We start from the raw sequence: 13,618 nt of genomic DNA on the forward strand, positions 1-13,618 counted from the left end.
TATCATTGCTTTGTTTGGGAAGGTTGGAAATTCTATGTATAGTAGAAGTGTTGAAGCGTGGTCAAGGAAGAAATTAAACTTATAAATCAAGGCACCACTGTACAATAATTTCACACGCAATGACAGAATGAGAGCTTTTTTATTTGACATAATTTACATTTGTGAATCCAGTACTACCTGTTTATCACGTACCTGGTGGAGGGAGGGGAGGTGAGGGAACGTCGCCCCACGGCCACCTGGTTGATGTTGTAGTAACTGGGACTGCTGTCCAGGTCGGCCAAGGAGAAGTTCGGACCTGACGCAGTGGCAACAGGGGCTAATGGGTGAGGGGGGGGAAAAAAAAAAAAAAAAGTTAAATTTTGATGACAAAAATATGATCCTTCTTTTCAAGATATAAAGAGATATTTTGACATTTTCCTAAGTGAGTAAAGAATGAATATTAATGGGATAATTCAGGCATGAGCATGACGGTGGCTATGTAGGTGTATGTTGGGGTCGGTCCAAATTGGAATTTGGCAGCAATCTGCTAAGTACTAATTTATGTTCTTCTTTTTATCTATTTATGTATTTGTTTTCAAAAGTATTTTACTTACTCTGGGACACTCTGACGAGCTCAGCCACGTTCCAAACCCCTGAGGTGACAAAGCAGTCTTGGAAACTCAGGTGTCCTGTGGTGGGGAAATAAATATATCATGATTAAAAACAGTCAGATAAGAAAGGAAAGAACTTCTGAACGTGTGGAGGAACAAGTGTGTTTGCAATTTGGAATCTAAAGTACAGTGGACGTAAAACGTTTACCCACCCAAGCTGAAAGTCATGCTAAAAAAAAAAAAAAAAACCTAAAAATGACAACCAAAACTTTTTAAATCATTCTTTTGACCTCAAATCACTACAACTCAATTGAAATATTTGCTTTAATCTATTTTAGATGGAAGTAAAAATACATTATGAAACATAAACAACTGAGATAATGTTGTTGCAAAAGTGTGCACACCCTTCTTTTTTTTTTTATGTGGACACTGACTGGTATATTATTTATAGTTGCCTACATCATGTTCCTTACCATTGGGCGGTGGTTTAATATCCGTGTCCCCCTGTTGGCTGGAGCTGTCTGATTGTCCAGATTCTGCACAAAACATGAAGAGGAATCATGACTATTTGAACACATTTTATTTAATCAATACTTTTTAAGGTCTGTTTAAGAACTGCGCTGTTTGAATTTGCAATATGTGCTAAGTTAAACATGCGTCGGTGAAGTCACGCAATTTCTTGAAGTGTGACGTTTTTTTTTGCACATCCCGGAAAGCTCGCTGAGTGAAGGTGCAATGATTTATAGAGTGCCGTTATGCCAATAAGTATCTAACGATGCAATCGTATCCCGTGCCCTAATCTGATTTAATACTTTCTTGCTGGTAGGGATTTAGTCTGCATAAACAGAGCACCTCACGCACACACACTTTCGCATATGAACACCCACACGAGCATGTGCACTTGCAATCTGTTTCTTCCTCTAATTTCTGTTTCATCGCCGCAAAAACAGACTCAGGAAAACAGCTGACCACGGGAGTCTGCTTGCGCCTGAGGATTTGAAGCAGAGCGCGTTTTAGTCGCAGGAAAACTTTTCCCCGTGAGGGCAGACAAGCAACACTAATCTGTGTACACAAGCACGTTTGCACACACCTGTTATGACTGGCCTATGAATGCAATCGGCTTCACTCACACGAGCGGTTAGCCGCACACGGCAGGCCTTGGCAACTCGAGGACGAAATTAGGAATGGAGAAGCTCCAGGCGGAAAAAAGCTTTTTGTAACATGAGTGTCAAAAGGGAGCGTCTACATTGTCCAGGTTTGAATGTAACCACATTCATGTTAATGGCAATGCAGTGGTGGCAAAAAGGGGAAGTGGTCCTACTAGTCTAAACATGGTATTCTGATTAATGTTACATTTGTAAAATATGAATTGATTCGTAAAGGCCACCCATTTTATCCATTTCAGGGGGCGGCCATTTTGTCACTTGCTGTCGACTGAAGATGACATCACAGTTGATCAGTAAATGACCAAACACGGCTCACCTGATGTTTGCAAGCCGAGTCGTGATTGGTCGTTACCTGATCGACAGTGATGTCATTTTTAGTCGACGGCAAGTGGCAAAATGGCCGCCTTCAGAGATGGGTGACTTTGCGACTTAATATTTCACAAATGTAACATTACTCAGAATATCATATTTTGATGAGTGGGGCCATTTCCTCTGGAATGAAAATAAAAATGAGATGAAAAGTACTGAGGAACTAAAGTAAATAAACATGTGTGAATACTATTGGTGGTCAATTCAGATCAAAGTTGCTAGCAAGCAAGCTAATGGAGAAGAGGTGTTTATCCGCAGGCTGTAGGTGATAACAGAGAACACCGACTCCTGCCAGCAGCACTTGCCTTGCAGCCGCTCTAAGCCACAGATTAGCCTAGTGAGCAGAAAAAATAACAGGCCTGTCTCGCTGCCTACGAAGCCATCGGCAGAAAAGCAAAAAAAGACCTCCCTTTCTGCTCGCTCCTCTCATGCAGAATCCCTCACTCGTCGCCGTCGCCCCATCGCGGGCCGCGTGTAATCCTGGCAGCCATCTTAGAGCTTGGCAGCCATCTTAGCATTGGCGGTAGCTCCGCATTCCAGGTAACTGACGGCACAGGCTCCCATCGCACCAGGCTTGCGCACGCACCCCAGATACATTGAGCTCCTCATAGACGAACGGACAAACACTCAGGAGTAAACATACGGGTGCCAATGAAAGCTGTTGGGAAAACAACCCGACTTCACTGGACTTTTACCGGCGTGTAGTATTTCGCCACGGGGCGAGAGAATATTGTAAACACTCCATTTCTCGCACCTTCGAAGCACTGGTTGAGGGACACCGAGCCACAACTGTATACAGTATGTGTCCAGCTAGCCCCGAGGCACGTCTGCATGTGTGCACAATCCCAAAACCGCAATTAGCCTCTAGAATTAGCCAGCTGCGATAAAACTGTAGCTCTCCATCGCTACGAGAGGTTATCAGTTTCACGACACAGCGATCGTATTGTTGGGTTGAGAAAATGAAACTCAGGAGGTCCGCCTGACTGTTTATCACGACTCGGCCAGTTAGTCTACTGTACGACAGCCGCAACCCGTCTAAAGTCGCAGCATGTCCTTTATCTCGTCGCCCAGACCCCCGAAGCTCTTCCGGCAGCTCCAATCAGAGCTCTGCAGGCCTCTCGGACAACCCTCGACCTCACGTCATCCCTCACCGCTGACATCAAACCTTACAGCATCACACGTAGCCAGCACAGTCTAATTAAGACAGAGTAACTCTGTCAATGCAGTGTCGCCTGAGGTCACTTAGGAGCCAGATATGGAAGTTGGGCTGTATGAGTGCAAGATATGGACTGGACTCAGTGAGATAAGCCATGATGTGCATTACATACGTAAACTGCCACATTCTATTGGTAGTGTAGTGCAATGTGCAACGTTTGATAATTTGACAAGACTTTTGAAAGACAGACTTTTTTTTTTTCCCGAAAATTAAGGCCTTGTTAAATTCATGATTTGACAGCTTTGAAAACTTTGTAAGGATCTACAGGAAGAATTTTTTTTTTGCTTACAGGTCCTGTAATACGCATTGTGCTGCTCATTCTGTTATGTGTACCTTAGCCAATTGGGGGCAGCACAAGACATTTCAAACATTAATATTTTGTACTGAAGGTGAGCTCCTCTAAGCTTCTCAGTACAGCAGACATTCTTTGCAGAGGAAAAAGAATATATGCCCGTGAATATTGTCATATTATCTCTCCCTTTAAATGCATCGCTTCATGTATCCATTGCCTATAGAACAACAACTCAAAGATGCTAATTGTTAGCTAGCGAAGCCCAACTAATTGTTTTAAATACACCGTGTAATTTTGACCAAGCTGCCGCTTGTTGTGAAGTGAAGTGACAGAACTCGTAATATTTATAATTATTATCATGTCACTGATGAATGCAATTATTTAGCAGGCTCAATAGCAGCTCAACATTGCCAGACTGGCTGGTGCAGAAGGTTCTACAGACTACTGTACCTCCCACTGTCAACACTCACATATTTCTGTGGCTTTTGCTTTTATCAATTCCATCTGTAGTGCATTTTCCTTCCCATCCCGTTTTGCCATGTGTGACATACGGTCTTCTCTAAGCGCTTCCATTCCTGTCGTTTTATGAGACTCAAATAAAAACTCTGAAACCAAGTCTTTCCACTTAGGCATTAGCGTATGTTGTTTCTTTCTATGTGACTTTCTTCCTCGTTTGGAACAATCGCAACTCCCGACTTCTCCACCACCACCACCTCCTCCTCCTCCACTCTGCTCTTCTCCTCCCCAAAACACAGGATCACGCCGTACAGCCTCCCAATTGGGTTTCGCTTAAGAGGTTTATCGGTATGTTGCTAAACATTCTGACCTTTTTTTAATCCTTAATGCGCTTAAAATGTTCCAAAACCTCCTAATCCCCCTGGCTATCCCACACAGATGTTCACTCCGCTCTTTTATTGGATATTATTTCATTATTTTTCTTTTTCGACATATGTATTTATTTATTTTTTTGCATATACACATTTTATTCCAACATATCTAATACAGAAGGGAATATTCCAGTTGGATGTTGCCGTTCTGCATAAATTTCACATTGAGCTAAGCCAGATGTGTGAATGTGACTTATTTGGGTGGGGGGGGGGACCAAAAAATTGGACTGAATAATATTAAGGACACCATTAACAGCTCAGTTTTTCTAAGTGCTGTGCGTACATATGGATATTCATGTGAATCTATTAGCGTATGGATGTATGCATTTGTGTGACTGTGCCACTCACAGCCAGGCAAACTGTTTGGCGAGGTGGGCTCTGCATGTGTGTGTGTGTGTGTGTGTGTGTGTGTGTGTGTGTGTGTAGCAGGTGTGCCAGGCTGCCTTGCGCAGCTTGCTGCCCATCTGTGCTCCCGTCTGTGTGCCGCCTGCGCCCACGCTTTGCCAACAGCGCCGCACCACAGCAAGAAGACCCAGGAGAGAGGGATGCTGAGCGATGAGGGAGGGAGGGAGGGAAGGAAGGAGGAGCAGAGGCAGGAGGAGGAAAGAGGAAGGGGGATTACAAGGAGGGTTAGGAAAGGGAAAGAAAGTGGGAGAGGGAATGGGGTGGGGGTCCAGAGAGTATAGATGAAGTCGTAGGGAATGGGCGGCATACGATGCGAGGTTGCTGAGGGCGGATCGTGGCTGGCTGGATGCCCATACCCCCCCGCCCCCCATTTCTTTATCGCGCTTCCTGTCCGGCCCTCCTTCTCTTGATTCATCAGTCGACCAAAATGACTTGTCTTCATCAGTGCAGATTACTGCGGACCTCTGAGAGACTGTATTCTGGAATCGGTCACCGAAATGTCACTTTTGACCGGAGACACTGAAGATTAGAGTCCAATATCTGGAATTAAGAGCCGGATTCCAAAATGTAGAATTATCATTTCTAATTTTGACCCTAAACCGGGGCCAGATCCATCAGGCCCAAGATGGCCACCATCCAAAATAAAGCTTTATGAAAGACCAAACTTTGTGTTTTTACAGCTCAAACACAAAAATGTATTGCTCACTGTTCTTCATAAATGTGTGTGACATTCGCAAGATTTTTGTACGCCACTGCGAACAGCATTCAACGCCAATTATCATTCCAGTCGGGAGCAGACGTGTATAGATTCTCAACAAGAGGAAAAAAAAAATTCATACAAACATTGAGACAATCCTTTGTTAAAAACAACGACCTATAAACATGGCCCATCTTTCCACGCGTGGACTACACAAAACCAAAGTCCATAGCTCTACCGTAGAAAATGTAATCTTTTTTGCTAGGTTAACCACATCTGGCTGCAAAAGTTGACGGGTTCATCTATGGGCCACGCAGTACTTTTTTGTTCTGTTAACATCTCACCGGTATTCCATTACATCTCAAAACGCTGATGTGATTTGACTAAGTGTAAATACTGATTGATGACAACATTGGTTCCTGAATGAGTGACTGGGGTCATTTCTATTCACAAATGTCTTCAGACCGACCGCGTGTGATGCGTGTGCGCGCATGTGTGTGTGTGTCTATGGCTGGGGGGGGGGCCCCAGCGCAGTTCATGACCCAACCTAACAGAGTGTGAAAGTCCCCCCGCCGACTTGATACTGATATAACTGTCCCCTAAGTGGTGTTGACACCGGCATTATTACCCTGTCAACCTCCATATCTACTCAGCTTAAAGGAGTCAACTGGGGCAGGGGCCCGAGCATGTTAAGAGCCAGTGTGTCCGTACCGTCCCGCTTCGGCCCAAATAAATACAGCTGCACAAAGGCCGGAAAGGGAAAGAGTAAGAGGAACATGGGGGGTTGGGGGGGGGGGGTACTTTCGCTGCTACCTACAAAGTGCTCACTGGATGCAAACTGTGAAGGTGTGGTTGCAGTGAGTGATTATCTCCACCAGGTGGCGATTTCCTGGCACAGGAAAGTAAGTCTATGGTGAAATGCAAATCAAGCAGCAAGGCCTTGGGCCAAGCTCCTGGGCTAGCGCAGACTCTCTAGACTGCAGAGAGAAGCAGGCCTGCTACAAAGAGACAAAAGACATGAAAAGGGAAGGAGACGTGAAGTACGGAGCCGGGATACTCGCAGGAGTTTATCCACGCTTGCATTTTTGCTTTATGATAGCAAGATCCAACACAGTGCGGTCTGAACACTAACACAGTCAGACGAGAAGGAAAACATCTAAAGGCTGCACGTTCGCACGTAAGACCGAGCCAGGTGCTTGCAATGCAAAAAAATAAATTCGTGAAAATTCATCGCTTATTGTGTTTAGCGCTAAATGCTGTCTGTTTGACTGGAACAGATCACTTGCAGTATTTCACAAGGAGAAAATTGTTAACCAGCATTCCCTAATAGATTGTGTCTTTGACCTTTTATAACAGCTACTAAAGAATGAGACAAGAAATTGCAAAATGACTCGGCCAGCGTAAATCAGATCTCTATCTAACTCGTGTGACCATGAGAGGAGTACGAGACAGTAGTGGGGAGTATCGGGAGTGTGCACGGCGGGAGAACCTGACAAGTGGAGTAACTGTGTACAAAGTTGTGAATCAGTGTCAAGTGTTGCAAAAACAGAAGGGGGGGAGGGCCTCAATTGGGATTTGGATTTTTTTTTTTGGGCCCAGATTGACATGTCTTTTGTTGGCCAAAAGCGAAGAGGTTCTTTAAGGTAAGCTACCATCTTTGTTTCCATATGCGCAATAGCTTGAGGTCACTTAAACAATTTTGACCACCTGGTTGCTTTTCATTCATGATCTCTGTTTTTGGTTAACAATTTTTGTAATCTTCGCAGTTGTCTTCAACCCACGCGCATCTCTCTCACAAGACACATAAAAGAAAGTGAACTACACTCGCCAGCCAAGGACGCGTGGATAAGAATGAGAAAACATCCTCGACGCAGTCACACACAAACGCACAACTCGTATCCGCAAAGCGATACCGACGAAGGTTGCCAACTCCTCCAAAAGCTCCGCTGAGATAACGGCGATAACAAACATTCCTGCCGCAGCCAAGTCTGTCCCTCGCGAGGATCACTTCAATGAAAACTCGTAGCAAATGTGCCACTTTACGAACACAACAATACATCAATAAGTCAGTCGGGTGAATGCGTCGAACTGTAAAGCAAGAGACCCAATTACAGCGGAACTCGTTAACTATTATCTCTGGAGAAATGCGAGAGAAATAATGATCATTCTGTAGGGAATGCGGCGAGTCATAAAGTCTATCTTGGCTTTTTTTTTTTTTTTTTTAATAAATAGAACAGTGTAATTCCAATCGGCAAATCCTGTGTAGTTTAGTTGGTTTCCATGGTGACAAAATTAAAATTGGAGATTGTTGCTCCCTGCTGGGCTGAGCGGACACAATATGCGCACGTTCTATTGAGAAGTACGAACACCCCAAGTGACTCAATCCTATCAAACGATGCCAAGAGGACAGAGGGAGGACTGCTTGGCTGTTGTTAATCAAAAGGAAAAAAAAAAAGGAGGATACTCGCAGGGAAAGCAATAAAGGAGACGCAAGGCATCATAAAAGTGAAGGGAAGCTCCAGGAGAGCAAACTTCATCAACGCCATCACGCTGTCACCCTGACAATCGCACAATGCGGACGAGAAGGTTGAGGCGACGCCCGGAAGAAGGCTCAACTTTGACCTTTTGGCAACATCCCCGAGTTGAGGATGATGCCAGCAGGCCAGTCGAGAGGCTGAACTGAATGAGTGTGAGAGCGCGCAAAAAGGAGAATCCTGAAACACACACACACAGCCATGAAATCAAATTGTATGGACCAACGGAAGCTGTGTTAGTAGAAGCTTGACGAGGGTTGATGTGGACTTATTTTGTCAGCGTGTCTTTAAAGTGCGGTTTAGGGTTGCTACGCAGACTGGCGATTAAAGAGAGCGTCTGGCTCGTGAAGTAAACAGTTCGACCACAAAAAAATAACACACTCCAAAGGCTGCTCAAAAGACATTGCTAATGTTCAAACAAACACACACACACAAGCAGAGTGAAGAGACACTCTTTGTCCATTGTATGGCATGGCGAGGACAGATGGAGGGGCTTGTGAAGGGTGAGGTCATGTGAGGGAGCTGGAGCCTGGTGCAACAGCCAGCCTGAGGTCAACCCGCTAACAGGGTCAGACCGCTTCTTGGCTCTTTACATGAAACACATCCTGGAGATATAAACAGGTACAGGATAGGAAGGTCCTGCATGGAGGTTCTGACAACTCATGATTACTGACAGAGCACTTTAAAAAACATAGCTGGAAAAAAGGTTTTTAGCCCTAGCTTTTAGTTTGCGATGCTAACGCTAACACATATATAACCTTTTAAAGGAACTAACGTTTGAACACAAAGCAGCAATGCATTTAGACATTTCTACTACTAATAATGATGCTAGCAAATCTTCTGGTTGATTCAAAATATACCTCTTTAAACGGTTAAAACAAGTGACTGCCCAAATACAATGAACTACTTTATCCAACCAGCAGAGGCGTTGTTCATTCATTCACTCGTGGTCTGAAGAACAACATGACAGCATTACGATGAATAAAATATAAAGAACCACCAGAGTAGGTCCCTACAGAAGTCACAGGGCCAGGTATGGTTCATCCACAATGAAAACTAATAGTTAGTAAGATTCCACATTATGTTCTCGTGCACATCAACAAGCTTTTCCAACAAATGTTGCCAGCCTGGATTGCTCTGAACAGCTTGGCCTGCTCAAAAACAAGATATATCACCTCCACAGACAAAGAGATCAACCAATCAGGATATAGATGTACAGTAAAGCAGAGCAAACCACCATCTGTCTACTGGCATAGGTTCACTTGTTAGGAAGCTGGATCTCTGATGCATAAGGTCAGTCAGTACGGGTATGTGAATGCAAAAAAAAAGATGGACAGATGAAGCTTGCTGGGGATTGGTGGATAACGTTTATGAATATCTACGAACTGCACATATTATTCATCATTCTTCTTTATTATTATTATTATAATTATTCGATTATTTTACTATCATTTTTATTCTTATTATTACTACTAAACATGCACATTTTCTCATTACAAGCGACTGTTATTTACACTGTGAGCAATGCAAGTTTGATTAGAGTGCAGCGGGTGACTCCTGGGTTCTTGCCAAACAGCAGCAGTCTTTTTTTGGAAAGTTTGGGTGACATTCAAATCCTTCAAAACTCAACTTGATTTGCAAAACATAAGCAAGCGCAGTTCTTGCAAAGTGCTTGACATAATGAAGACACACAAAAAATAAATAAATAAATAAATGAAGCAAGCGAGTTTTGACATGAGCTCCAAAGTTGCTTTGCCTCTCGACTTGAGAAGGCATCAATCAATTTCGATTCACGTGAATGCACGAGTGTTTATATCAAGAACACATTGGCCCCATGACATCCCTGCGCTTAGCTAGTAAGCCCATCCTGCTTAACGTCTCCTCGCTAATTCTAAATCACCTCCTTACCAAAATCACCCTGAACACATCATCCCCGAGGCTCGACAGCTTCCATATTAGACACGTGATCGCCGGAGCTTCGACTTATGACCTTTATCAATTACATGAATTGTTCTCCCGACGCCTGATCATAAACAAAAATACCTATGGGACTTTACAATCCTCGTTACAGAAAGAGCCATAGCCATTAAACAGACATATGGGCGCTTAACCGCACTATATGGAGTCATGAAACAGAGCGCGCTACACGTATGTAGCGGCAGCGGTTGTGTATGAGCAGACCAGATCCCCTGTAATCTAAGCGGTGATGTAATGCCCCATGCAGCCGCCATAATATGTTACATAACCTTATAAACGGCTTAAGTACCCTTGGGTTGACAGGGTTCATTTGAGACATGAATGGCTACTTTGTCAAAGCGCTCAAATGTAAAATAGGCTAAATGCCAGAGGATGCAAATGGCAGTAATCAGAGATAGTACATGTAAGCAAATTTTCAATTTAAGAATCAACTGATTAAAATAAAACATGAATCATTTGATACCTCCTGTATTTTGAAATTGTCCCTAAGCTCAGAATTTTATCTTCTCAACAGTTAATACTGTAGATTTCTATAAAAGTGGAGAAAAGAAAACTTTTAATTTTGAAAATGATAAAAAATGCTTTACCCCTTTTCTGGCATGTTTAAGTCAAACAAAAATTAGATAGGAATGAATTTATGCCTATGTATTTTCTGCAATGTCAATTTGAAATAATATCATATTTCAATAAAAGAATGGGAAATTGAAACATGTTTTTTATAATTTGATTCATAGATTAAATCATCAACAAACTAATTGATTATTCTAGTTTTTGTTGCAGCCCTAGTTTAAATGAATGATAATCAGCAATGTATTCTTTGCATGGTTAAATAGTTTATTTGCTTTTAAAAAAAGTTCAATGACTTTAGATATTTTAAGCACCACAGGAGTATAAGAATAACATGAAGCACTTCCAAAATGGCTGCATTTACTGTAGTCTCTGAAAATGACTGTAGTCAAATGAGTATTAACATCCACCCCCCACACACAGCAACATACCTCCTCGGCCCCCGACTGTTCTTAGCTGAGAGGGAAAGCTTTTGATTTGGTTGTGACTGGCAGCTCATGTAAACACTGCATCAGCCAGTGAGCGATAGCGGAGACTGGGAGAGATTTGAACCGCTGCCAAAAGCTGCAAAGCCAAGTTTGGCCCTATAGCACTCTGTGCATGTGTGCACGTGTGTGTGTGTGTGTGTGTGTGTGTGTGTGTGTGTGTGTGTGTGTGTGTACGTGTGTGTTTGTGTTTGTGTGTGTGTGTGTGTTTGTGTGTGTGTGTGTGTGTGTGTGTGTGTGTGTACGTGTGTGTGTGGTGAAAAGAGGGTTTGTACGTGCAGCTATGAGTGAGTTCATACTGTATGTGTGCACATGTGTGTCTGTGTTTAACCCATTTACGTAACAGTCGGGTCCTTGGGTTCAGGAAAATTTAAAGACGAAGCAAGAAGGGGGGGGGGGGACAAGTCGAGGAGTGAGCTATAGGGGGAGCGTGAATGAAAGAGGCAAGGCAAGCCAGCCTGCCAGGAACTAGAAGAGGTAGGACGAAACTTGGGAGAGAAGACGGCGGAAAAGGGAAAATTTAAGAGTGTGGACAAAGGACGTTAGGGACAAAGTTTTTATGCATCTAAATAGTTGCATGAGAGCCACAACACAAACTTTTACACAAAGAGCCAGCAAAGTGGGATCTTGTCTCAACTGCATCTCGCAATCAGATAAGTGAACGACATGACCTATAAAACAGTTGTCGGTCGGCGACATTTGCTTTGAACAGGCTGGGAGGAACGAATGTCGAAACTTCACTCCAGCCTCTCGGGCATTTCCTTACACACAGTCAGCGGGCTGCTTCGGTTACGAAGGTGGGAAACTGTCGTCTCGATTCCATTTTGACTCCCAAAAAAACTTTTACAGGCGGTGTAAAAGGGGTTATTGTAAGCGGTTTAATGGAGGCAGACTGTTACCACATTTCAAGTCAGTGTGGACAAGTCTAACGACGCTGAGCTACGGTCCCCGGGAGAGAGGAGGGGAGTGTCAAGATGAGACAGGTACAGAAATGGGAGCGACAAAAAGCATGAAAGAAAGAGAGAGGAGGAACTAGACAGAGGGCGAATGAAAAAGAGAGCGATAAAAACGAGGGGGGAAAAAAAAAAAAAAAAAGCATGAAGGCCTGTTTCTGGTGGGACTCCAAGAGCCAGCATCTGTTTGGCTGCGGCTCAGAAAAGTCTAATGTTTCACCCTGCAGAGCCCGGGGGAATGCTATTCCAGGCTGCATGGGCTTCTATGAAAAACAGCTTTATGTGGAAAAGGGGAGATGGAGGGAACCGGAGAAAGAGCGGCAACAAGGGAAGGAAGGAGAGGAGGAGGGTGTGGAGGAAGAAGGGGGACGGGGGGTTGACACCAGTAGGCAGGGGTGCCGTAAATGCCAGGAAATAGTTAACGATTCTTTGGGCCCGTAACTTACAAGGAGTTTCAAAACATATTAGTGCATTACATTAAATGCTTAATGGGCCCCCATTTTTTTATGTGTTTCCATGGGGCCCAACCCCTCGGAGCGGAGAAGGGGGGAAAGTGGAGTGAGTGAGTAAGAAGAATGACTAAGCGCCGGACTGTGTTGAAGTTGGCAAGTGACAAAAGCTAACCAGTAAAAAAAGGCCATTTCACCTGTTTGCCACCCAACAACAAGGTAGCTTACTGTAGCTTGATGTTGGAGAGGGAAAAAAAAAAAAAAGCTAAGGTTACTGAGGCAAGCCCAGGAAACACACACACATATATTCTGTCCTAACTGGGCATCTGGGCACGACCAGCTGTGTTGTGGCTAAGAGCCCAGGGCCTCCTCACCTGCCAGTCAAGCAGCTGACACCCTCAAGGGACGACAAACAGCTGGCAGACAGGTGCGGCTGCCATCCACAGCTCTGAGGAACATCTGCGCAATGTTCACATGGAGATGCACACTCGTGCAAACTGCTTTGTCTGTCTTCGTCGCGTGCATATGACGTGAAAGGCCACCAATAAACATCCGAAAGTTTGCATGATGTAGGTAGGGGGGAAAAAAAATCTGATGCGATGACATGGAGTTAATTAAAGGTCTTAAAAAGTTGATACACAGGTTCATGATGTAACCGCAGCGGGGAGATAACATACTGGCTAACTGCTAGCTAACCACAGTGGGGAGATAACATGCTGAGGAACTGCTAGCTAACCACAGCGGAAAGACAACGTACTGGCTAACTGCCAGCTAGTCTGAGCACGTCTGAGGCTATTTTGTATAAAAGTGTTTTTACTTGAAATACATTGATATTTTGTTGCCATTTGTTCAATGAAATGATGGAACATGAACTGCTGTGTAAAGCCTCGTTCACTGGACGAAATACAATTCCTTCTAGCTAGCTAGCTAGCAGAGGTCGGCTATATTAAATTAGTTGAGGATGTTTACTTTAAGTTAGAGCCCGGTTGTGTAAGATAGTCCTCCGTTGCATTTTTTTTCCGAGAGTGAAA

The 13,618-nt window shown here is 43.9% G+C and overlaps 1 protein-coding gene across 10 annotated transcripts in view; it reads right to left on the minus strand.

Moving 5' to 3' along the window:
* Nucleotides 1-13,618, minus strand: part of LOC147057070 (nuclear factor 1 X-type-like) — a 120,108-nt gene that overhangs the window by 20,661 nt on the left and 85,829 nt on the right. For all 10 annotated transcript variants that reach the window (XM_085912882.1, XM_085912884.1, XM_085912876.1 and 7 more), the window contains 3 exons: nt 1,064-1,126; nt 594-668; nt 193-316 (listed from right to left, as the gene is read on the minus strand). In XM_085912882.1, the coding sequence (XP_085769008.1) occupies nt 193-316; nt 594-668; nt 1,064-1,126 (262 nt within the window). The remainder of the gene's footprint in view (nt 1-192; nt 317-593; nt 669-1,063; nt 1,127-13,618) is intronic.

This window comes from Syngnathus leptorhynchus, chromosome 5, assembly GCF_054491065.1.
Source record: "Syngnathus leptorhynchus isolate UIUO chromosome 5, UIUO_Slep, whole genome shotgun sequence".
NCBI lineage: Eukaryota > Metazoa > Chordata > Actinopteri > Syngnathiformes > Syngnathidae > Syngnathus > Syngnathus leptorhynchus.